Source organism: Labrus mixtus, chromosome 2 (genome assembly GCF_963584025.1).
Source record: "Labrus mixtus chromosome 2, fLabMix1.1, whole genome shotgun sequence".
NCBI classification, from domain to species: domain Eukaryota; kingdom Metazoa; phylum Chordata; class Actinopteri; order Labriformes; family Labridae; genus Labrus; species Labrus mixtus.
Genome location: NC_083613.1, coordinates 20,317,664 through 20,344,883, shown reverse-complemented (window position 1 = coordinate 20,344,883; position 27,220 = coordinate 20,317,664). Strand labels below are relative to the sequence as shown.

The 27,220-nt window shown below is 38.8% G+C and overlaps 1 protein-coding gene across 1 annotated transcript in view; it reads right to left on the bottom strand.

Annotated features, from left to right (window-relative positions):
* grin2ab (glutamate receptor, ionotropic, N-methyl D-aspartate 2A, b) overlaps window positions 1–27,220 on the bottom strand; it is a 112,000-nt gene that overhangs the window by 71,192 nt on the left and 13,588 nt on the right. The window contains exons 3-4 of the mRNA XM_061055310.1: window positions 16,505–16,729; window positions 16,240–16,398 (exon numbers count right to left, since the gene is read on the bottom strand). Coding sequence (XP_060911293.1) covers window positions 16,240–16,398; window positions 16,505–16,729 — 384 coding nt within the window. The remainder of the gene's footprint in view (window positions 1–16,239; window positions 16,399–16,504; window positions 16,730–27,220) is intronic.

Sequence of the window (27,220 nt, the reverse complement as noted above, 5' to 3'; positions counted from 1 at the left end):
AATGTATTTCTAGCTCTGTTTGGAGAGTTGTTGTCCTTCATGCAACGTAAGTAGCTGTTAATAAAGTAAATAAACTTGTTTTAAAAACACCCAAAAGCCCCTCTGGAAATGACAAAAAAAGGAAAAAACATTCAGTCATTAATCACTGTAAGTTCATCATGTTAAATATATGCCTTCTATCTTTTTCACATAATGCCACTTCACTCTTTCCTGTAAAGAATAAATCTTTATAACATTTTAAAAGCACAGAAAATAGGACAGGGCTGACAGCAGGGATATGCAGCCATCACGCTGCCAACATGCAGCCTGTGTGAATACCATGACGGCAGCCGTTTGTAGGACTGATCTCCATTCTGATGAACAGCCCAAAGACGATTTTGTTCTTATTTCTTTGCAATATTTTAACAAAAAAAACAACAACTTTTCTTCAATTTAGAAAGTCTGTTGGTTCTCCTTCAGTTCTGTCCTTCAGTTATACCCGCTGCGCAAACAGATAAACGTTTGTTTACACATTTGCTACTTTATTAGGTGACAAAATGTTAAGTGTTGCATTTACAGCTTGTTCTTTTCCCACAAGAGGCCTAAATGACTGCTGCTTTAAGAATATTTCACTTGTCAACCTCCCTCACATTAACGAAGCAGTTAACAGTGCAGTCTGACACCTGAGGTTTTTGCCTTCTCGGAGGTGAGGTCAGGACAGAATATTTCATTTGTTCAGCTCACTCACTTTAACTTTAAGCAGTTAACAGAGAGCTAGCAGATCATTGAACACCGCAGTCTGACACTTGTTGGAGCCCTCTGGTTTTTGCCTTCTCTGAGGTGAGGTCAGGAAGGAATATTTCTGTCGTGACCTTGGCTGTCTCATGATGATTTTTAGCAGTGCATTAAATAAGTGAAAATGTGTCTCTTTTCACACCTTTCTCTCCTAGGAGAACAGGTACAGACACTGGGCCAGCTCTGGCTTCTCTATTAGTGCTTTTCAGGTTTAAAAGAGGGAAATCCATGTAGAACTGGCAAACAGTGGAGCTCCTCTATGCCAGTGATAGATTCCGGTATGAAGAAAGACAAGAGATCAGACACTTCAGGGCTGCAGATATTATATCGCAGAAGCAATAATGAGGAAGCAACATATTCGGAGTACGGCTTATTATCTGGAGAGGCTGCCTGTTTTATTAACGTGAAATCAGCAGTGCTTGTTAATATTCCACTTGACTTTTTTCCTTGACATGTTAACATTTATGTGACCTGTATAATTGCTTTTTTTTTTTTTTAATCTATTAAACAGGGCAAATCCCCAAATAGGTTTAAATTCAAACCAATGCCATCAGAGGGGACTTTTGTTTTCCAGACATATAAACACTCTATATTGTTAAAGGCTTTAAATTCACGTCTGTGTGGCTCGGAATAATACAATTTTAAAAGCGTACCGTAAAACTGCTAAGAGTTGAGTTATCAGCTGGTCTGCCAGGAAAATAGACACACACATGCAGACATTCCCAAACACACTCACTCTTTGTTCCCAAACACACACACACACACACACACACACTCAGTACATGGACAAGCTTTCCCCTCGAAGCTTCTTTGAAAAGGTTTATAGAATCTTAAAATAGCAGTGTGGTCTGCGAGCACAGGGATTAAAAAAGAGAGAGCTACTTTAGAGTTGCTGTAGTGTGACATCACGCAGACAAACATGTACACACACATAACAGCCCTGCCATTGCCATCTCATTGTACTCCCCAACTGGGGCGTGAGAGAAGAAGGCGAGCAGAAGGGGGGGGGGGGGGGGGGGGGGTTGGCAAGAGGTGAGGAGATTAAAAGGGAGTAAGTATAAAACACAGAGGATGACTGATGAATGAAAGGATGTAAAAAAAAAAGAGATATGGGGGGAGAAGCAGGAATTTGTATGGTGTGAAAGCATCAGATAAAAATGAAGACAGACATATTAATATAAAGGCCTGGCTTGTGTGGGACCTTTGTGTGTATTTGAGGTTGAGTAAAGATGACTGCTGACAGATATGAGTGCTTCATGCACACACACAGTTTTGGTGAAAACACACTGGTGAAGAGCCAGCAGGTCCAGTGAAGGTGAGCCTGTCATTGTGTTTGAGACAGAGGGACCTGTTGGCTGCGAGCGACATCCTGCTGTTCTGTCACACAGCACAGACAGACAGCCAGCTCAAAAAACGCCAACACAGGCCGCGATGTATGCTGAACAGCTGCAGCGGCTCTGCTGAGGAGAGACTGACATCTTCAGCAGCCGTTTCCAACAAGCAAACAATAATAAGTGAGTCGCTGCCAACGCAGACAGATAAACCAAACGCAGAGATACATAAACAGACATCTACACAAGTGCCGTTACACTGTCAGGAATGTTCTCTAGAGAAATTTAAGACAGGACTTTGTGTCTCTAACTCTGAGCATGTTTGAAATGTATTCAAACACATCATAAAGTCGGTCATGGTTAAAAGAGATATAAATACCTTAAACAAAACATGATGTTAAATAAGTTAACGCTACATTACAGATGACATTTATTTGTTAAGACAAACGTAAATTATGACAGGCTGAAACAACTAAGCCTTAGTTTTCCCTTTGCAAAGAGAATAAATACTCGTATGGTTATGTTGTCATGGAGTTCATTTTAAGATAAATTATTCAACAGCATGATGAAAGAAATGATGTCACACAGCAGCACGGGAGGTCAGTGTTCAAAGGGTTAACTTCTTAATGTATGAACTGAAGTTCATTTCTGTGGATTTTTATTTCATTTGACATTTGATACATCAAAGCCGCTCAGATCAATCTGCTAACGCAAGTTAATCAGGACATCTAATCATCAATCTGATCATCTCTGATGACTCATATTGGTTCTGGACATCTCTTAGAGACACTTTTGCTTCCCAGTCAATGCTCCCGCCTGTCAAGATATGTACATCTCAACTAGGCCTACTCAGAAATCTTGTGGTTGATCCAATAAGTTTGTCTCTGTGTCATGGCATTCATTTATTTTTATTAGGGGAAGATGAAAAGTAACATTGTGATGTAATAATGTGTTCTTTAAACTGGTTTACAGTTGATTCCTGATCTGAAATAAATAACAACAACAAAAAAAAACACAACAAAAACAGAAACAATCGGAGGAAAGGTTTGAGGAAAAGTGAATTAAAGATATATGAGAGTTAAATACATGGGTGCAGGTGTGTCCTGCCATCAGGTATTGTTTGAAATGAGAAAAAACATTATTGCTTTGACTTAATACCAATTTTTAAAGAGTGTTACTAGGTATTAAATAATGATGTCGGACATGTAAAATGAATCATAATTCCAAAATTAATGGAAGTTAGGATTTAAATGTTGGAGGGGAGATATCTTTGGGGATGAGTGACTTAATTGTTCTCGTATTTCTTTAAGATAATGAAGTCATTTGAATGTTAAAGGTGCAGTGCTGTGGAGAATCCAAAGGAGAAGGTTGTCATTGTATGATCTATTGTGTAATCTTTCTATTGGTTCAATGGTTTCCTTTGTGATATAAGTTGTTAAATTGGTAGGTGATTGTATATGATGAAAGACTGACTGCATGTAGATAAGGTACAAACTGTTTCTGGACGAGATTCTTTGTTAGTTTAAAAGCAGTAATTTGCTGTGTCTGTTCTGATTGGTTGCTCTCTTTTTTAGTTACACTGAAATAAATTAGAAGTGGTGACAGGTTTCAACTTTAATTCAATAAAATACTCAACAGGCAGCATGCTTCTTCATATAGCTTTCTGATGTTAGGTCTGTACAGTACTGGCTGTGCTGGAAGTGTGCTCTCTCAGTAACATTTCGCTGCATTTTCATATGTCAGAGAGTTGACACATCTCTTGCCTGTTATCAGTGTGACCAGATGTAGCAGAGCAGTTCAAATCCAGTGACATATTTTGACTTCAGTAGATGTTGAAAGAACTGCAGGGGGTGTTTTTTTTGTTTTTTTTATAACGTTCATTTCTCCCCCTCTGACTCTGATGAACTACGGGCACTCGACTCAACACTGGCCTTTCAGACTGCAAAAAATGACTCCCAACTATAGGCACACAGATGACTCTATGCATTATTTCATATTTAACAACAAGTTGTCACCAGTGTTTTGCACAGGCAGTATTTTGGGGCATGACAAAAAAAAAAAGCCCTAACTCTAACTCAGCTGAGCCGGAGAAGGTCAGGCCCTGTGAAAGGGCCAGGGCAGGCCATGAAAAGTTTAGATCGCCAGTTGAAAAGGGCAATTTTCACCCAAGAGGAAAAAGGGCAACCCATTCCTGCCCCCATGAACGCCACTGGTCGTCAGTGTCAAAGCTGACTTGTTTGAGCCAGCATCACTGTAGGAATGAAAGCAGAGGCTTAGGTTGTTTTGATTGGGAAGCAGCACTGCTAGCGAAGGATCATAAAGAGCTGTCGGAAATCAGCTGTGACTGACGGTATTTTTGCTTCAGTTGCCTGGTCGGTGCCAACAGAAAGCAACTCACTTTGACGCTGAGAGTTTCACTATAGGCTGTTTTGTGTTTGTGGAGTGTGAATCCAACAACATGTGCATGGGAAGTTTTTGTGATACAACGAGTGGTAAGGCATTTTATTGCCTGACAGTGAAGGTTAAATAAAGACTGGTAGTGTAACACAGCTAATAAGCTGTCATGGCTTTGAGCACTTAATGTTCTACATATTTTAGTAGCCTTACATTGGCAGTGTATGCCAAACAATAAAGTTGTTAATTTGATGTAGTTATACTCGCTACAAATTGCAAACAAACAATACGCACGCTATTCAACTGACCCCACTTTGGAACACATAAATAGCCGCTATTGTTGGTTTGCTCTTACAAAGCCTGCATAATCAGTTGTCTCTGCATATTTGCCAGGCAAGCAGAAAAGCATGCTCTCCATATTTGGACATGATTACCAGCTTACACTGACAGCCAGGTAAAGACACCCATTTTCCAGATTGGCCTGGTCTTGATAATCTCACACACTATAAATACTGCTGCACACAGGCACTGAGAGACAGGCCCCTTTGTGTGGGTTAAACGGAATTTCTCTGGCTCTAAAAGACCCCACAGTGGGAACAACTTTAATGGATTGTGTTGAGCCATCGTATTGGAAGTCCACATTATTAGATGCAACTGTTTTCCCCTTAAAGCAATAATGTGCTACAGGGCATGTGCAGAGTGGGAGCAGAGTGGTGTGATTATGCCTGGAGCCTGAAGCATTTTTTTTTTTTTTCAAAGCCTTGCTGTTCTCTCATCCTCCAAGACACTGATCCATTCAGCAGCATTCAGATATAATGCAAAGCAGTTTTTGTACTCTGCCTACATCTAAGATGTTCTAAGAAAAGAAAAAGAAAAAAATGATCTCTTGGCCAGGACAGGGTGTGCAGGGTGTTTACATGTCTCTAAAAGATTCCTCCTTTGTCACCATCAACTTTTGAGTAAAAGCCAGGGCGCGACAACAAAGAATACCACTTCAGACAAAGCAGCAAAGACGGTTGCAGCAAATTTGAAGATGTAAGTAAAGTGCACTTTGCTGTTGCTCTGCATTCAGAGTCACGAAACTAAAATGGAAACCAAGGAGGCCAGATATGAAATAACAATATTATTTCTGTAAAGGGCGTATTGTTATCTCACTACTATCTCTGGGTTATCATCAGCATGCATTTTACCTTCCTTGGCATTTAGTATCTCAAAGGAGGTCCTCTGAAATAAGACTGAACCAGCCAATGATATACTTAAAATACTGGACAGGATTGATCTTTTCAGAGGAATGATCTTATACAAGTTGAGACACAATCATCATTTCATATTTTCATCATTAATATTTTGAAATATAAATGTTCACATATGAACTTTTATCATTCTGGCAGGTTGTGTCAATCATCATTCAGGGTTATATAACATCTTAACAATGCCCCTAACCAAGGATAGCTACATCTTTTCAGCGGTCAAGTACACAAATGATATTCAGCATCGTAAAGGTCAGTGAGATATCAAACAGCCGTGTAGGTTGCTATGAGCAGTGTTATTGAAAGAGAAGAAGCAGCCTGCAGAAATTCAAACTCCATCAACAACAAATTCGAGGAAAGGGGAAAAGGAGAAAAATGCTGAGAAGAAAAGTGCCTGTATCCAAGCCAAAGGTAGACTGAATATCACTGTCCAAATATGAAAAGAACTCAAAGTTAAAAAGAGAGGATGAGGAGTGACAGTCCCAAAGCCCAAACTACAGCAAATATATCAAATGCCCTCCAAAGATAAAAACACAACTCCAAAACATGACATGAAGGGGAGTGATGCAATGTATTGTTTCTCCTTTTCTGAATTGTAACCTCTCAAACCTTTCTATTATAGTTTCATTATGACTTAACTAACAAACATTCCTCACACAAGCATGCTGTAGATTATGTATTCCTCCATCTAAAACAGCAACTGGAACCACAAACTAGAGTACATGTGTGTTTGTGCAAGTTTTCACAGAATCTTTACAAATAACAGCACAACATATTGATTGACTGGCAAAAAATTACTCAATTTATTTGATCACACGTGGAACAGATTGAATATTTAGTATGAACATTAATATGTAAAAAAAAAAAAAAAAAAGTAACACATGGGATCAGAAATCAAATGGTACCTTTTGGATCATTTATGAATACATTACAGATTTACTGATGCAACTTATAGTTCTGATTATCACTTTCAAGCCCTGAATGGGACTTGCCCTTGAGTATATCTATGAATCTTTAATCCAATGCGAGCTTAAGTGTAGCTGGAGATGCTCCTGCTCGTTCCTTTGAGAGATTCCCAGATCTAGATTAGAAACCAGGGGGGACCCGGCCTTTGCTATCAGAACCCCATGGCTGTGGAATGACTCGCGAGGATAGCAGTCAGCTCTCATCTTTGACCTCTATAAAAATGCATTCTTTAAAATTAGCTTTTTCTTCTTTCACTCCTTGCAGTGCATGTCAAATAATCAACTCTATTGTTTTATTAATTGTATGTCTTATTGTTAACTTTATTTTAGTAGATCCTTTTTTGATATTTTTGTTGTGGTTTTTAGAATTGCCGTTTTGTGAATCACTCATCCAAATAAATTCTCATTATCTTAATGCATGCGAGATCTTTTATCAGAATTGTATTTGTGTTTAAGTTTATTTTTAGGCAATCACTGACAAAGCAAAGACTGCAGCAGGAAATGTACTTTGATCTATTCATCCAATAATGCTGATGTCTGAAACATTAAATCCTATATAGTGATTAAATGGCAGTGTTTACAAATGTATTTATTACTTTTGATTCTATTTTTTGTCAGGGATAGGACATAGTGATACATAAGCCATGCTCTTTGATCTACTGTAGCTGTTAGCTTACAGCTAAGTTGGCAGATGTTTACTTGCACTGCAGATGGAGATTTCATTGTGCATTTAGGTTAAAGCACTGTCTGTCTGTCAAGTCTATGAGAAATTCTTTTACTTAGTAAAAAGCAGGCTATTTTGAGGGTGGCTGCTATGTGACCCATAATATTGGTCACTTTTTGTCTGTACTGACAACCAGTAGGTTAGCCGGTCCACATATTAAAAACACAACATATGAATAAACCTGTTTTTTCCCACATTTTTCCTCTTTGAGTAAACTAGAGCATTTAGCAAACTATGTGTTCCTTAGTTTGGGATATGTGGTTGTTCGTTTTTTTTTATCTGTTGCCGATTCAATCACTGTTACTGGTTTATTAATTTCCTTGTCAAGGGAAATCGTCTTAAAAGTAATAGATGTAAACATTGTCTTGTTAGTCACATTTTGACTATAAATAAATACATACAAAATGACAATTATCTCCAGGTTACTAAGCTGTACCGTGACAACATGAAATTGGTAATTCACTATAACTGATAATTGATGATTGGCGAAGTAGTACATGTAACATGGCTAAGGATTTACATAGTCAAATCTGGTTTGCCTCATTGACTGCTCATTGATCCATATGCTGGTTTGTCATTTAAGAGACAAACTCTTAATTAAACTCTTTGTCTTCTAGACTTGGAATAATTAAGAATCTATTCTATGAGAGGACTTGATCCATCCTTTTTCTCACTCATTAAGGCTACATTATAGTGACCTTATAATGATATTACACATTTACATCACAGAAGGCTCATAACTTAGAGTAAAAAGGAGAACAGAATTCATTTCTGTTGCACACAGAAACAACTAGATGATCAAACAACAAAAACTGAAATGAGGCCACTGTCAGTCAAACATCCAACAAAGTGGCACATATTACCATTGAGAAATGACAAACCGGCTTACACCTTGGAGGCCGTGGAGTTTAATCTCTGTAAGTTATTACGAGTATGAGTTAAGAGCTTTTTTTAGAATTTCATTAAAAGTATTAATAAGTTGATAATTATAATAAGAAAGGCTGAGTCATTATTTATTTGGTGGCAGGCCAAACAGGCAGATCTTTGTATATATATATATAAGCAGGTGTTTGATTGGCAGATGAGGTTTTTTGAATGAACTACTCGACTATTTGGGGTCAACCCTAATGTCCACCAAAGTAAAAAAAAAAAAAAAAAGAAGAAAGAAGAGGATATCAATAAATTCTCTATTTTTTAGGCAAACTGCACGCTGACACATTTTTGCATGGCCTCTATTTCACCCATAATCAGGGTTTCAAAATTAGCTTTCTTAGTGTGGAGTTGGTGCGAGTTGCTAGTGCAGTGTCAAGGACTTGATCCCTCCTGGCATTCGCGTCAACATCCGCTTGTCTTACAGCTAAGCAGGAACGATCTTGGCATCAATACCTGTGGTGTGAATGCAACCAGGGAACCTTAGCAGCAGGCAGAACAGAACTAAATGCTCTACTCTGGTTTAGTCGCCATAGTAACCATATTAACCCAGCTACTGTCTCCTTCCCTCACTCTCTCTCTCTCTCACAGTGACACACAAATCCAACCTCCAATCTTGCTTCACAGGGGTTCAAGGCTAGCAGGATTTTCCAAAGCTTTCTAACATAGCTGTTGCTCTCAAACCCTAACCACCAGAGGATAACAACCATGGATGCAAAGCAAGAAAAACACGAGAAGACTGAGAGCGCCAAGACAGAAAAAGTAAGATGGGGTGGCAGCCGGAATGTAGGAGAGAACGAGAGTGATAGAGACAGAAGAAGAGAAGTAGACAGAGACACAGGGCTGGAGGACAAACAGGATGTGAAGGATGTAAAAAAGTAGCAGGCAGGAGAGAAAATTAGAGGTGAAAGAGGGGGAGGATTCAGTGAGTGAATGACACAGCAGTGTATCTTCTGCAAGTGACAGCAGGTGTTGGGAGCAGGTGTTAAATATTAAAGCACCTCAGCAGAGGAACCCAGGCAAATGGGCCCTACTGATATGGGACATCCCAGGCTGAGACACACACATAATGAATGCGCACACGTACACACATATGCACACAAATACGCAGACACCACAGAAAAGGAGAAGCATCCAACCACAGTGGTAGAGCAAAGCAGAAAGAACATGCATGTTTAATTCACAACCGTCCATTTCAGCATGTTCGTGTTCTTATGCTATGCAGTGTGACCCGCCCAACCCCCATCCTTGATTCCCTCACAAGAGGAGAAGGAAAGAAGTCAAACGATGAGATGAACTAGGTTGGCGGAGAATGGGTGAGAGCACATGGGGTTGAGGAAAAGCCAACATTTCTTATTTCCCAATGCGGTACCTCCGTAATGGAAGTACAACGTTCCAAACTAATCCTACCCCTCTCCTGGGCTTCCACATGCCCTTTCTCCCCATCAATTCTGTGTTACCTAAACAAGTCTCACTACTCAGCACACCATCCTATCCTCCGTAGATTACGCCTGACTGTTCCACACTGACATGCATTTTGAGTGGATGAGAAGACAGAGTGTGAGGAGTGAAGGAGAGGGAGAGACAGAATGGGAGAGGGAGGCTGTTGGATAAGTTGACACTGATCCATTTGTTTTCATTAAGGGGGTGAGATGTGTTTGGTGTACAAAAAAAAAAGAGTATTCTTTGATTTGTTTGTGCTGATCCAGTTGTGCTGGAATAAAAAATATCAGACTCTGGCAGAAGTACAAGAAGAACAGTGGTGGCAAAAATGAAGAATGGATATAATGTCAGCAAAGTTTGCAAACATTATCCACTGCCAGTTGATCAATGTGTCAGCCAGTAGATCAATATTCTCTTTCCCCAGTATTCAAATACTGAAGCTTGGTCATAGGCCCAATGTTTAAAGGGGGCTTTTGTACCCCTCAAGTGTCATTTCTGTACACTAGCAGTCAGGACCGATGGATGGGTGAATAGTAAATGTTAATCTAGGTTAAATGAGTGTGGCATTGTTTAAGCTGTTGATTTAAAGTTGCAATGCTTAAGACTTTTTAAATGTGTTTTCAGATCATAAAAAGACATAAAATGTGAAACATTTGTCAGCACCATAGACTGATAATATTAACGGAAGAAGCCTGAGTGATGTCACTCGTCTGTTACTGCAGGGGGGTAAGGAAGCTCATCAGCAGAAGCCGCCATGCTGGAAATCATGTCTCAGCCTAAGTTTCAGTCAAACTAACAACAGGCTGAGAGCTGGAGCTGAGGCGGGTTTTAAGCCTCTTGACCATTGCAGTTACATTGCGCCCACCTGTCAATCATATCAGCTACGCGCCAAACTATGGATATTACACATATAGTTCATAAAATCAAAACAGATGCATTATAAAAAAAATCACCCGTTTTTTGTACCAGGTTGTAAACATGTTCATTTCTACTGTAAAAACGGGCATTATTGGATGTGGTGTGTATGTGATTTCTTGGAGCCAGCCTCAAGTGGACCCTCAACGAACTGCAGGATTTTGTACTTTGCATTGGCTTCATTTTTCTTCTTCCTTTTTTTATATGATTCATTATCACTCACTTGAGCCTAACCTAAGGATGTTTATGTATTGAAGATAATTGTCCTTTGGGGTACCTTTATCATTATATTTTATAGCTGAGGACCAAGCTAACCAAGCTGCTTTTACAAAGAAAGCCAATCCTTCCCTGGAGATTAGATTTTTTTTCTTTGGTTCATTTATGTATTCCCAACATGAGAACTGAATGTGAATGTGCTTGAGTGCTAGTATTTGTGGAGGTAATTTAAGGACATCTGTACACTGAGCACGAAAGGAAGTTGTCCCCCCTTCAAGACTGTTCATGCTAAACATCTGTGAAAGCTGGTTATATCGGGGTCTGGGGTCTACTTCATGCGAACTGCAGTTTGGTCTGCAGCATGCAACAACTGAGAGAGGCTTAATTTCAGCCCAGGGGATAAAAGATGACGTGCTAATGTGTTAAAGTGTGAGGGCTGGTATCGGGAGGCTGCCGCTAAAAGGTCCAACACTTTTTTCTAGAATGATGTATATGAATCACAAATGTATCAAGCTATGCATGTTTTTTTGTTTTTTTATTATACCATCTATATCAGTGGTTTGATAGGGAAGATAAAAGATAACACAGTCAAGAAGTGGACAACACAGCCATATCCCCTCTAGGCTGACAAGAAAAATGCCAAATCCTGCCCTGATAATTGGAAGTGAACCACAAACAACTGCATAACAAAACCATTTTGTTTGAAAAAACAGTCTAGTTTGTGAAAAATAAGCTCAGAAGTCACACTGAAAACTGTCCATTTAAAAAAGGATTTGTTGAAGTAAGTTTCTGCGTCCAGTCTTGTTTATCACAGTTTTCCGAGGATGCCTGCATCTGTTTCTGTGATAGAGTGTGATGGCGAAACAGCCACTTACTGATAAAAATGACAACTGAAGACAGCCTGTCTTTGCAATGTGACATAATCATGACAGTGATTTTTACATTTCTGTGGTTTAATGCTGCTCTACTTCATTTACTTGCACTGCCCACCTCCATGATATCCATTATTTCAGCCTGCTGAATGTATTTTTCTGTATTTTCTTGGCACAATGTGTCTCAAATGTGATGTGTAGACTACGACTTATCTGACGCAGGATAACCAAGGTAACAGGGGATGAGCTGCTCATCATTCACTCACAGACTATTGAGCTAATTGCGACATTAAGGAAACATATAGGCATGTATGACTAGATAAATAACAAAAAGCTCTGTGCGCTCAGGCTGCTGAACGCACAATACTGTTTGTTAGCCCACAATAATCAGACTGAATTGTTACTAGCCCACTGGGATTTCTGTCAATCCTCCAGATCACCACAGTACCATTGACAGCAGGTATAAAAGCAACAAACACAGTCAAGAAGTGTTGCATGGAGAAAGGATTTCTTTAGTGAAATTTGTTTGTTGCGGTTTCTTCTTTGTATCACAACTATTCACACTATTGTCATTTAAACGTGTAACATATTATAAAATCATTAAGACAAGAAAAGATAGCAGAGCATAGAGTCTGTGTGACCAGATCAATCTTGTAATGTGTTTGCTCTTTGGATTTTAAACCGAGCAAGATCAGAACATATAGCCCACAATCAGGATTGGAGCTGAAATGATTTATTCACTGCTTAATCATTTAGTCAATCATCAGAAACAGAGGTGCCATCAATTAATCCTTTCAAAGACTTGTCAAGCAAAAATGGCATCGTTTATTTGTTGGGTTATATAAATGTAATATCTCGGGGTTCTGAAGAGCTCAGCCTTGTGTCTGAGAAAATGTAATGTTTAGTTTTTGTTTAGTCTTGTCATCTGCTCAGAGGCATACAGAATGCACAAACAGCTCAGGTATGAGAGAAAACCTCAAATCTGAACAAACACCAGCAGGCTTTGTCTGGAGCACAGTGTCATATGAAGTCATCTAGAGCTGCAGTAATCAGTTATTTTAGTAATCAAGTGTTCTATCCATTATTCCGGGCATTTAATCCAGTATTTCAATAAGAATTATTGCGTGATAGGCAATTGTTCACTTGCTTTATTAGAGAGAAAAAGTAATATATAAAAGAGAAAATAAGACAGGTTTCTTAAATGAACTAATTTAGATTCCCTTTTTGAACAGCAACATCTTTTCTTGATTTTTGACTTCTACAAATTCAAATACAAATTCTACTAATGTGGGACTTATAAAGAATTATCTTATTTTGTCTTATTTCTAGGCCTCAACAAATATCATCATTGAAGTTCATTAGGGCCTGTGTCCACCTGGCATTTTTTTTTTCGTGCAGAAAAGCGCTGACTGTGAACCTAGGAGTGCTTGGATGAAGCGCTTGTGCACTGCATGTGTGATTTGTGTCTGAAAAAAAGTCTCTTGACAACGGCCGCTGAATGACCAGCTCTGCTGCTTTTTACTGTATTTTTAATGTTTTAGATTGTTGGCTGATGAAGAATTAAATATGTTATGATGAAGGAATGCCCTCAACTGCTGACCCTGCTCACTTAAAATTAAAATAGCAGGAGCAGGGAATACATTTGATTTAACTTATTTTAGTTAATTTTTTTTAACTGTTTGACTATTTTTACCAGTTCATTTAATTTATAAAGTAAAACAATACACCATAGCACATTTGTGATACTCTAATGTTAGGAGTAGATATAATTAGTGGGGACAGTAAGGATAATTGAATGATGATCCTTTTTGTGTTTTCACACAAACTTTATGCCTATCCTGCATTAGTCAGAGCCCTGGCTGGGTCACTCCAAACAAAAAAGTCTGAATCCGCCACTGCTTGTTGAAGTAAAGTCATGTGACTTCGGCCAGCAGCAGGATATAAAGGGCTCTGTTGATTGAAAGATGAAAACTAGACCTCTGTGGCAACACGGCAGCAGAGCAGAGACATTGCTCAGGACAGCAAAATGCTTAAAAAAGGCTCATGGTCTGCAGCAATAAACGAGTGCACATCCATTATGTAAATTCTGTGAATAAAGTATTTCCTACCTTACGTTTGGAGGGGCAGGAGGTCATGTAAGGGTGGAGCGGGCCTCCAAATGAATGGCAGAGGAAACACTATACAGAAATATCCATCTGAACCAGCGACATACAATATGCTGTATGGTTGTCTGGATTTACATGAAGCCTCAAGGCAAATGGTTTGCTTTTGCTTTTTTAGTTATCAAGTTTCAAGTTCAGTGATTCAAGGAATCATTTCAGCCCTTAAGTCAACCAAAGTCAGTGTGGGATAATAATAATTAGACAGAAGGAAGTTGAGCCCAGCAGGGTCCACGGAGTCTATGCCATACTTTGAAGAATCCCTTCAAATATCATGCAGAGTTTGTTATGTTGTTTCTGGCCACCTTACAAATACAGGGAAAGCTACATAGTAACCTTTGAACAAGTTCAGTTGTCTGTTTTCTCTGGTTTTTCATTAACTGTTGTTTGTGTGCAGTTGTTGTTAATTGTTCTCTTGACATCATTAAAAATTAAGTTACCCTAAACGATTCCCTGAATGTTGCTAGAATGAACTCAAGTGTGTCTTATCAAGGTGACTCCAAACTTTAATCAAAATGTATAGCCAGAACACAGGAACGAAAAAGAGTATGATGCTTTTCAATGATTTACTGCCACGTCAAGTCTCCGTTCCTCCGTACAAGAGTGTAGCCTTTACCCTCAATTTAAACCAGACAGACAAGCTGATGTTTTTTATTTACCCGGCGGTTGCAGTTGCGGGGGGCTGGTTAGTAACAGGCTACATACACTCACATTCACACCTGGGAGCTGCCAAGAATGACCGCACTGGTGTACTTTTGGCCACTGAGCAGTTCAATTAGAGCAGCTGGGGGTTAAGTACCTCATTTAATGGCACATCAACAACAGCGATTGAGCACATTTTATTTATTTTCACCCATCATTATAAACTCAGTGGGGTGTTTAAGCCAGTGACCTTCATGTTGCAACCAAACTCCCCTAACGTTTGAGCCAACTCTCACTGCCTCTCTTACCTTCCTCTGTTTCTTCTCTTGTCTTTTCTCATACACACACACACACACACACATGTACACACACAAATGCACTGCATCCCCCATCAAGTTGTACTTCAAAAGGCTGCTGTATTGCAGCAGTTATTGGTTCCTGTGTTTTGGCTGCGGTGCCCTGAGAGATTTAAAGCTAAAGAACCAGTTGTGTTTTTATCAAAGCTTCCTCAGTCTGCCTGTCAGTCAGCGAGGTCTACAGAGTCAGTACCAGAAAGAGAATTGAGCTAAGAAAGAGATGTACATTCCTAACTCTGCGCCGAGCATCACACCAAAATAAAACAGAAATCTAATCTTGGAGGATAGCTTCTTTTTTCATTTCTTTTTAAGAACAAGAAAATCTTATTTATCTGGCATCCCACTGTGCACTAGATGTGAGACAACTACACACAGCCTGGGATTGTTTCTCCTTTTTTATTTTGGAATTGCATACCCCAGTTTTTAGACGAGGCACAAAATGCATTACTACATATTTAAACAACGCTTGATCATCTTTTAAAATAGAAATGACGTACCAGAGGATGCTGCAGATTCTCTGCGAAGAAATCTACTGACCTTCTTACTCCTGTACTGTAAAATGTGCACAATGCAACCTCAAGCTAAAACCTAAAAAAAGGCTAAGCAACATCAAATTTATAAGAGTGAGTGATACAAGCCATCAGTCGAGTTTGTTGGCAGTGTCTCTCCACGGGTTTAAATAAAACATAATGTGACAGAAGCAGCCTTTATAACACAAACTTCAAAAAACCTTCTTATGTAAGACTTCATAATCTCTAACATGCTGACATCAACATCCTCGGACTGTTACTGTATGGCGCAAGAAAACCATGTCCATCCTCAACTGAGACAACCTCAAAATATCCCCATTGCAAAGAGCTTTTAATAACTCACAGGAAGCAAAATGGAACATTAATCAAACTATATATATATTATATATAATATTATATATTATACATGAATTCTTATTTCAACCAGCCGAGAATTTAGGCAACCTAAAAACTGAATGTTTGTAAAATATCTATAAAAATTTGGCTGTAGACAAGGGGATTGAGTTGAGTAAGCTGCATTTAGGTGGAGTGATGTTCCAATTCCCAGAACAACTTAATAATTTTCTAACCTAATTGCTGACATGCAAGGCCATCTGTAGAAAGAATTATCCTTCAACAGTCAAAGGTGGCAGAAAGGAGGGATTACACCTCCCTGATCGCCACAACAGAGACGCTATGTTTCCACAAAAAGCAGGTGTTTGTTTTTTTCGTGTGTGCCTGTGTGTCACAATAGCTCACCTTGTCAGCCATAATCATAGAGGAGCCCCCGTGGACTCCCAGGACTGGAAGCTGCGTCTGAACTGAGAGGAAGTCAAGGATCTGAGCGATAGCCTCCTGATCAGTGCCATCGGCAAACACGATGCCATGGAGACGAGTGCGTGACACAAGCTCACACACCTTTGGGCACAGTGAGACAAACACAGTTGTCAAACAGGACTCTGTGTGTATGTGTTTGATTGATAGCATATGTTTGGGGGAGGTGTATGTACTCAGCATTTCTTACCTGTGTAATCACAGACTTTGGATCTGTCTGGTTGATCCTTAGTATCACCACGGAGACGTCAAGGGCATCATCAGGGCGCCGGGATGGGCGGAGCTCCTGATCGGAAAGGTGGCGTGTCTGGCCCATAATCACACCCACACTGAGCCCTGGCGGCTTCTGGGATGCCACAGGAACCATCATCTGGGAGAGTAGGAGCAGCATCCAGCCCACTACACCCATCATACCCTAAAACACACACAAAAGAAACGAGGAGAAACTGTGACAGGATGCTTCATAAAACAAGAAATTTTCAATCTTGGATTTATTTTACGAAGCACATAAACTAAGGCTGCAACAATATTTTCTTTACCTTGACAGTTTATGACTGTTCTCATCAGCCTGCCACTGTGCAGCTAAGACATATATACCTGCAATAGCATATTGGCAGACCAATGCCCCATTCCTTCAATCAACGTGTCCTTGAGCAAGACACTGAACATTTCTCTCAATAGTCAGACCAGCAGGTAGCTAGTAGCCTGATAAAGCACTTTCTCAACGCAGCTTTTTACCTTTTACCTTTTACCATGCTGTCTCGTGGTTATCTGTTCGGAGCTGTCAAGGTTAAAAAAATGTGTATACTCTTCATTTTACGGGCTACTTAAAACTCATCTAAAATAAGAATACTAAATAAAGAGCCTTCAAGGCGTTTTAAAGTATCTAATCTAAACATGTATTGAATGCTATTGGTACATGAATAATGGATTGAAAGACAACACTGTGTAAGACGAAGAAGAATATTAACAAGATGAGATATCATCCGTTCCCAAACATGAAACCTTTTTTAATTCCATAGATTGAATATTTTCTTCTGTTTTATGTTTTTGTTTTTGCACTGTGTCCTACAAAACAAACAAGAACCTTCTTGACATCTTTGTTGGTGTGTTTGTTCATTTCAAGAAAATTGAGTCACACCTCGTAAAACAACCAGAAAATCTACTTAACAGGGTTGTGGATGGAATGTGTTCTAAACCTTGGCTATCTATGAGGCTCTACGTATTCTGAACATGTCTTCATAAACGCTGTAAAGTGCTGTAAAACGACCCGCCGGGGTTCTCAGAGATGGGCATGTATTTGTCTTTGATATAAACAGTGTGAATCAGATATGTGACTTGAATGTAATTATGAGAGCAAGTCTCAAGTGCAAAACCAAAGATGACGGGATAGGCATAATAAACTGTCCTCCTTATGTCGTCCACTATTCAAAATTTTGTTTGGAGTGGGCTTCCAGTAGGAGACCAGGGTTAAGCCTAACTATTTTTTGCTAAAGTGCTAATCAGCCTCCACAAAACGCCCCGAATCTCTCTTCTACTGTCTGCCTTTATTTGAACATAATCCATGCCTGTAGGCAGTGTTCAGAGTAAAGTGCCAGCTATTAATGGATAAAATAACCCAGAAATAAATGTAATCTGATTTTACCCCAGTCATTGGGGTATGAGGAAAAAACATTTGAAATTGCTAAAGGCACAAAAGTGTCTGCATCAATCAATAACATTCACAGAGATGAAAACTAACATTTATTTCGGCTTTATATCCTAACCAAGTTGGAGTCTAATACAGTAGAGTTTCAGTTCCTGTTCCCATGTCAGCTGAGCCTGTGTTCCATTTTCCTGTAATATGTGCAGATCTAAGAGAGGCAGATGAGTAGAGGAAATGCAGTGTGAAACGCCTTGGGCTGAATGAGAACTAATGAAAGCATGATGCGAATGCTACGTTGCATCTCAGCCAATTTCTTACACCACCACAGTCCAGCAGAGCTGAAAAACACCCCGGGAGGAAACATCACGTTCACCAAATTAACCCACTGCCTCTGTATCTCTTCATCCTCGCCTCACCTCGTTTATTTTTTAAACTTTGCATCCGTGTACTCTTATCATCTTACCTATTTATTTTCTCTAAATGTATTCCATTTTTTTACTGTCTAATTATACCAATCTGTCTTTCTGATCAAGTTAGTATGTGTATCTGATCCATGTCATCTCACACCAGGTCTAATCAGGCCAGTTAGTCAAGTCAGTACTTTCCCAGCTTGCTCTCTCTGCCCTGGTGCCCACAGACTAGCCTGCAGCTCCAGCAGCACTTAGCATACGCCGCTAAATCACACACCGCTATACTCCTGTCCCAGGGAATTAGTGTCAGCTCAAAACCAATGGGACACGATTACACCAACTTTCCCTGGAGTTAGCATCAGAGCTAACATAACTTGGAGCGGAAGTGTGCTCTGCGACAGCTCCCAAAATGGTCAATGTAGTTAGAAAACTTTGGGTCATTGAGTGTTCCCGCTGTCTTATAGGATTTGCATTTGTGCTTAAAATCATATCCACTGACTCTTGTGATAAGCTTTGGAACGGGATGTCAAGAGGGGTTACTGTTTACTGTTTGCCTCTGTAGTAGCATTTATGCTAATATTTCCACGAAACTGGAAAACGCTAGATTTTAATAATGCAGCAATATTCAGTAGCCTAATTCTCTTGTGTCCTGCCAACCCTTAAAGGGATGTAACTCTTTACAAATGTCTTCTAAAGGGTAAGAGTATTTATTCTTTGATTTACTGCAATGAAGCAGACAGAAGGGAGCTTTTATCTGTCCTCATTTAACATGGTTCCTTCATCGTACATATTTGCTTCAAAGCAGCAAAGCAGCATTGTCCAACGATGTTTTTCTCTGCTTAAGCTAAAGCTATATAGATGAAAATTATGTCTCTATCAAAGCAAGAAACAACACACTTGGTGCTCTAATGGGTGATGGCATTCAGAGGCCCGCAAGCTGCTTCAGTGACAATGAATCAGAGGCTGTCTTTGTGCTCAGTGTAACTCAACTGAGAGTGAGTTTTCTCGGATGTAAGCAAATTTTTTTGGTTCAACAATGTTAGCCCTAACTCTGATTAAATTAAATGTTATGTGGGTGTAATTGCTTAAATCTATCAGTCCACAGTTCCATTCTTTCATTCATCGCCAATGAAGCAGTTCTGCATAGTGTCTCTATACGACAACACAAATTAGGCTCTCAGTTATGCGGGCTTTGTTTTCCCACAAATTTCTTGAAGTGATACTCCATCCAAAATCATTCTTTGAATAGCTAACATTCAAACTTTTACAAGGCTTGGTCAAAGCTGATCCAAGTTTGTAATTCCCTTCAATGGTTAGCAGTTTTCCCCCTGAACATAAAAAGGATCAAAATGTCCACTGAAACCTCACACATTGCTGCAGCACAGCATACTTTTCATTATTCATATGTAAATCATGTTCCCGTCACTCATTTTTCTTGCCAATATAAAGTGCCTGGGTCCAGACAATTAATCTGTTGAGTTGATTGACCAGCCTGGCATCTTGACTTCAGTGGTAGTAATTGATTCAATGAGCTCCATGGGGGGAGGGGGGGGGCAGATATGATAATCCAATCAGAGCCAGGGGGAATTTTTCCAGTGAGAAGATGTGTGTTGAAACCAAGTTATTAATCACAAGGCTTTAACAGAATAGATGCCTGACATTGTAGTTTTAGAATGGAAAATCCCATCAAAACCAGTTTGCTGTTAGCTTAACAAAAGTTTCCACTTGAAATGATATCAGATTCAGGGAAAAATATGTCTCTCTAGTTATTGGTAAGGAACAATCGAAACCCCCCTCCCCAGTGGAAAATGGTGACAGACATGGAAATGTACAGTAGGACTGAAGATGACAACAAAGTTTAATAAGTTGACCATACCCTTTGAGAATTGGAAAAAGATGCAGTTAAAATTGCCAAATCTATTTGGTTGGCATATAACTGCAAAGCTACACACAAACCATCCATCATAAGAAACCACTAGTGAGAGGTTTTCAAAAGTATTCATTTGTGAAGGTCACCTGTGACCAATCTCGACTCTGTTGTGTGTCTGCTGTCCAATTCCTAAAAATAGATTTTGTGTTTTAGAACAATTATTCTGCTACTCTCCTTCTTATGCTCTGTGATTACAATCAGCATGGTCTTAATGTGAAAGCGCAACAGTAAATGATGTGATTTAGATTTTAGGATGCCGGTGGATTCATTACAAAGAGAAACAGAACAAAAAAGGATGTGAGTGGGGGAGCCTCTGGAGAGGGATTAGCTGAAGTGGAAGTAACTTTTCACTAAAACAATAAAGGTCATGTATATCTTGATGGAAATCCATGCAGGGTGCCCTTGTATTCAAAAGGACGTTATTGCAGTTCCTGAGAGATATGCTGAACAAGTTTTCTCTGAGAGCATGTGGAAGTTGTCACTCTCAAATGTAGTTATTTTACGGTTAACTTTTGCCAAAAGCATTTTCTGAGTCAGAGTAAAGGTCAAACTTCACATGCATTATAAATAAAAACTTATGCCCACTGCTTTTTATTAGATAACAGTTGGCTGTATGCTCTCTTGAGATTTAGGCTTAGACTTAGGGTTGAATAATTAAGTCCATTAAGTCATCATTTATTTTATGTGCTGTGGCCAAGTTTCTGGGGTTGCACACAATAGAAGCTGCTAACCTAAAGAAATGTTTTGAACCTAATTTCCTACCACTGTTTCTACTCTTGGCAGCACAAAAGCATTTGTTTAATCATCAAATTACTTTTTTCGTTAATCCCCATGATTCCCATTTCCAAACTCAAAGCGTCACGGCCAGATTTATGCACATATTTTTACTCTCAATCTGCATGAAATTAGCATCTGAAATACTAAAGCAGTAGCTAATTATGGGACTGTCTTTTAGGTGCTTACAGCATATCAACAAGATCTCCAAAAGATGCAGCTCAGTGGTGAGATGGGAATGGGATGGGGGTAATAAATCATAGAAGAAATCAAGCCCAGAAAAAGATATCAAATGTGGTGATGCTAAAATTATAATTCCCATTAAATGAATATTTCACTTTCCAAATCATTTACTAAGGCCCTTTTTTTTTTTTTTACTCTGCGGATGTCAACTTTTAATACAGTAGTTGGTTAATGGTTTGATGATCAGAAACCTTGTACTTTTCATTCTATCTTTGCTCATGTAGAGAAAAAAAAGTGCCTTGTTGTGTTTGTTTATTTTTACTGCACTTCTTTACTTTCTAAGAAGCTGTCACTCTCGTTTCTAAATCATTCACTGCAGCTCTCCTACACATGCTTCTGCTGTCAGGGAGATTTTTCTCAGAATGTGGGGTTAGAAATTCTTCCCCACCACAATCTTCTTTTAACATATTACTTTTAATCTGCACCTGCGTTGCGGTGGCAACAATTTTTGTTCATCTTGTAAAACGGACCCTTGAGTATTGGCGGCGCCTTAATAAATGTACCAGAATGTGCAGTCAGCAACATTTATCAAATCGTCCCTTTTCTGTGTGCAGTCCTCCTTTAAGTGCTAAATGCATTTGTATGAAGAAGAGAGAGGCACACTTCACTGATCACATGCGAGCTATGTCACAGATGACAGGCTAACTAGGCTTCCGGGCCGCTGCACCTGTTTGATAAATATCATGCACATCTAGTGAACTTAGTGTTCTGCAGTGCTGTTGGTTTTATATATGCGAAACAATGAAATTTGACAACACTGGAAAATTATCAGTTGTTGTCCTGGAGAGAACAGCCATCGCATAATGTGTGTTTGATGCTCATACAAATGCCTGATCTAAAAATTCAGATGTTATAGTTTTAATATCAATTTGGAAAATTGGAAATAGTTGTGTTTACAGATAAAGACACTGAACTAGAGTTACAGCTTGTAGTGTAGACGTGATGTCTCTTTGTAGAGGAGAGCAGCTCATTGTTATGTTTGTTAGCCACCCACCTTTATTGTTTCTTATTTTTATTTGGCTGCATTAGTGCAGTGAGCAGCTAGCCAAGCTTGTCACATTAATGGGCAGTCTGTGCTAAGTTGTTTCAGTTGGGTATCAAAAAATTAAAACACATACCAGATGGTGGTGAGCTTCCTTGAGGACAAATTGGGAAATGTTTTAAACGGTGTGGTAAGAAAATCTACCTGCATACTTATTTTCTTAACTGTGGCAGCAGCTTTCATTGGCGTTCATCAATAAATGTTTTGAATCATTTCGACAAAGTGAACTGACATCGTGTTAACAACAACAACATATTCACATTACATGTGCGCACAAGCCTGGTGATAGATACACTCTGTAACAGATTGGAGAAGGGATACACAAGAGGTGAACCACATCAACACCCACCACCTCAAATGAGGAGAGATAATCAGATTTCCAACATTTAAAAAAAAAAAAAAAGGTTGTTTGTGTGTTAAAGGTTTATGTAAATGTTCATAAAGCATTCTAGTGAGTTTTTTCTTAAGGGAGGTTTGGAAAAAAGCACACAAATAAGTATAAAAGAAAGGCACAGACACATACACACCAGACGTACTTTAAATGTGTATAAATTATTACTCTGATAGTGACATTTTAACAGTAATCCAGCTGCCATTTAGTGTTTAATCACTTTAATCTGACAGAAATTATATAAAAAAGTAATTTCTCTAGCAGCTGACATAACTCTTCCCACAGTACTGAGCAGTTACCACTCTGCTACTGGAAGTTTTCAGCATGAATTATTATCTTGTGACTTTATGTATCTTGGGCTGCTGCAGTGAACTCTGAGTGTGGTATGAGATCAAAAGTTGCCTCTTCATTCCACAGCTGTATATAGTAACTTATCTATATCCACCTCTACCTGCAGTCAGCTGGTACCAGCACTAAGTAGCCAGAAAAGCAGAAGAATACTACGGTGTTCTTCATTGTCAAAGGACATTTCTTGTGCAGTTTTTGCATATTGACCAATCTTATTTAACTTGTTTCCCCTTTTTATGTGGTTCAAACTTAAATATTTTCATTACGAATGTATGCGCCTGTCATTCCATTCACATGAAAGCTTTAAAAAATAAGTTATAGTCTAAACGCAAAAAAAATAAACTGAACCCATCAACATTATCAGTTAAAAACGAATAACTTAAATATACACATTTTCAGTAGCATACACTCTCCATTACAGACTGTCTTTTAATTAAACATCTGAAAATCCTCAACATCCGTATAGTGATTTTAACAAGCAGGCAGCCCTGCAGCCTCACACTTTAGAGGGCTTTATTGATCAAGTGTCATTTCGGCTAGACTGTTTATCCTGAACAAAAAACAGATGTAACACAATACAAACTAGTTTAGAGACACCCTCCGGCGTTTCCAGCATGGTGTCATTCTGTCAGGTGTCAGGACAACAGACAGACAGACTTATAAAGGAGGACCAAGCATGACATCTTGTTTTATTCAATTCAACATTGGGTTTTACATTGCAAAGTAAGAATCTGGATATCGTGTGTTTTTTACTTGTATAAGCTTGACACTGAAGCTTTACCTTTACAATGTATTATTTTGTCATTCTGATTTGATTGATTGATTGATTTTATTTTGAACATGTAAAAAACAAAAACAAACAAAGAAATGCTGTAATTAAAAATATGATGAAAACAAATGAGATATAAACACAATATTACATGCCCGAAAAGGAGTAGAAAGAAGTTTAAACTTATCTATTCCTACCCCTCTAATCCTATTTCTTTATACTGTGTTTATTTTGTACACACAACATGTATTCAAGTATGTCATCTCCGCAAGGGGGATCAGTCCCTTTTAACCCCTTTCCAAGGAGAGGCAAATTAGGACATTTTGATTGCATGTTACTGTAAGATTGGTCTGTACTATTTTATCATAACTTTTTTTGATTGTATATATAATTTAATTGTCTAGTGCCCTTTTTTTTGTTTCTTTTTTTTTCGTTTTGCAATAACACCCATCTCCAAAGGTTGGCAAAGTGTAAGACCACCAGTGACAATGGAAGTCAAGGACTTGGTCATTCTATCCCTGACAAAAATGTTGTATTTTATTATTGCGTGACTGCTGTCAATAACCAACCAAACTGAAGATATTTGCTATTGAACCAAATTATTTCTTGTACTCAAACAAGAGTATTTTGAACATGAAACCATTAATATTTAATCTGAGGGCACAAAACAGCTCTCTTCTGTATGATTTGGACATAATGTTAGTAACACAGTCCACACTTACTCATACTAATAACACTAATGCCCTTTTTTGTCTAGAATAAAGAATGGTTTCAGTTCATCGCAACACCACTGCTTCCCCTCTCAGTAGTCTTAACCAAGGTGCACTTTCAGTTAATACGCTTATATTTGTTTTGTCTGTTCTGACCTAGGAGTGCCAGGGTTTACATTTTCTACAGATTGCTTTGCATTAACTGAAATTCCATGTGCATCATTATTTACCCACCCAGACATTGAATTTCAATACACAGTTCCCCAGCAGAAAATGGTGGAAGGTCTCTTTCAAATATCACAATTTTATTTGTTAAACATCGATGTAAATTTCAAGTGCCTTCCATCTTGTCATCAATAAAACCACATGCCTGCTAGACATTTTAACAGCCCAACAGCCTTTGTCCACATCAACATTTCAGCAATACAGAGAATTTGATGTACATTTTCATGTGCCAATTTCATATTTCCTTCGTTTTTTTGCATGTCTGTGGTTCGTGTGGAATCAGGGGAGAAGAAAATGTCAACAAGAGTTCTGTCATCCATATTTCATAGGTAATGAATATGAATAAACAAGGACAATGCCAAACCCCAGAAAGGACACACTCCCACATTCATCGGGGGACTGCATTGTGTGTTTTCGTAACTCAGATTGTGTGTATTTCTTTAGCTATAAGTTTATGCATTTGACTTACAGGGTATTTATGTTTCCGTGCGGCAGGTTGTAAATCCAGAAAAAGACCTCCCAGTGGATGATACTCCAAAGAAAAAGGTTAGTGATGGGAAAGACAAGGTAAGAAAAGGGCATGGAAATAAAATTATTATGAAGCCACAATGAAGCCATGCCAAAGTGGGGAAGTGCATCATGTTTCAGCAGGATGGTTTCGACCTTGGAAAGATCGAGTGCATATTGTTGGGTAGCGTGCTTATATATGAACTTCATTTTACTGTATTAAGAATCTAAAAGAGGATCAATAATGAAATCTAAGATGTAAATGTACAGTGAGGTTGATTGAGGTTTTCAATGTAGTAAGTCTCTGCGACCCACTGGTGGTGATTTGAGTGTGTCCCTGGGAAATTAAATGGGTCCTAAATAAAATCTTTAAAAAAAATAGTTTAATGCAGCATTAAACCTAAAGTGATGATTTGCATGGTTAAAAACAAAGTTGTTGTTTTCTAAATAGGTCTGGGAGTTCTCCCCCAGAATAAATTGGAGTGTCCGTCAAACACTTTATTTCATGTGTGTGGTGTGTTTTAATGCCCCAAATTTGTCACAAAGTTGTGTAAATGTCAAATTTCACATTGAAGCAGATTCAAAGTGTCATCATGGCCATTGTAGTCTGACGAAGCCCTTAAAGAACCAGAGAGAAGTTTACTTCTTTGCCAAGCTGCACTTTGACGTTATAGAATTATGAATAATTAGGATTTTAACTATGGAGGGAGATTCACTTTCATAGTTTAAAAGCTGTTGGGAACATTTTTTTCATTTGTGAGCTGATACACTGTATATGCCTTTTTCAATGCCATCCCCAGACCTGGAAAAATTTATAAAATGTCAATCTGTTTCCCTGACATGCTGACCGAATCCTGACAGTCTAATTATGAATATTTGCCTATTTGTCCCTCTCTCTGCCTCAGTCACTATGTTGGACGATAATAAATGTTTCCCTTTGATTTGATCTGTTTATCATCTAATTGTATTCTTCCAGAATACTTTGGCATGTCGAAGCTATGCACGCTAACAAGCTGTAACTAAGACGTAAGGGCACTGAATATTTAATAAATAATCATTAATTACGCGCTGACAGTGCCATAGAGAGAGAGAGAGAGAGAGCAAGAGAGCGATCATTTGCACAAGGATTTAAGTGCCGACAAAAAAACCTAAACAGGACACTAAATCATGAAGCCTTGAGATGCTCCGTATGACTCAAGATTAATTGAGATGTTTATGAAATCAACTGCAGTCTCAGACCTCTGTTAACAGAAATCAATATTGACAGCTGTCTCATATGAACGAGTCCTTCACAGGCTGAATGTGCATTCAGATATACGCACATTTTATTAAGATTTTCCAACAAAAAATTGTCAGAGATCGTATGTACGCCCTTGCCTGCAGCATCTCTGTCTCTATCCTCGTAAAACTTTTGACTTTTGATGATGTGGTAGCCACATAAATACGTAACTGCAGCTGGATATTCAAGTCAAGTATAATCTATTCAAATAGCACATTTCACCAACAAGGCAATTCGAAAGTGCTTCACGCAAGATATTACAAGTATCATGACAATATTAAAAGGATATTAAATGTTCCCCATGAGATGCCCTTGGAAATCATGAAAACACCCATCAGACTTTGATGAGAGCCGAGGGCGATACAAAATGTTACGATGGCGGCTGTTTCGTAATTTTATGTTAAATTTATATTAACAATCACAGTCACAATGGATGGTTCTGTATGGGAAAGAACAGTTGAATGAATACTGACTTCACTCTGTCCTTTTTTCTTTCTTTTTTTTTAAAGATTTATTTTGGGGTTTTTTGTGCCTTTATTGGAGAGATAAGACAGTGGATGGAGTCAGAAATCAGGGAGAGAGAGAGTGGGGAATGACATGCGGGAAAAGAGCCACAGGTGGGATTTGAACCTG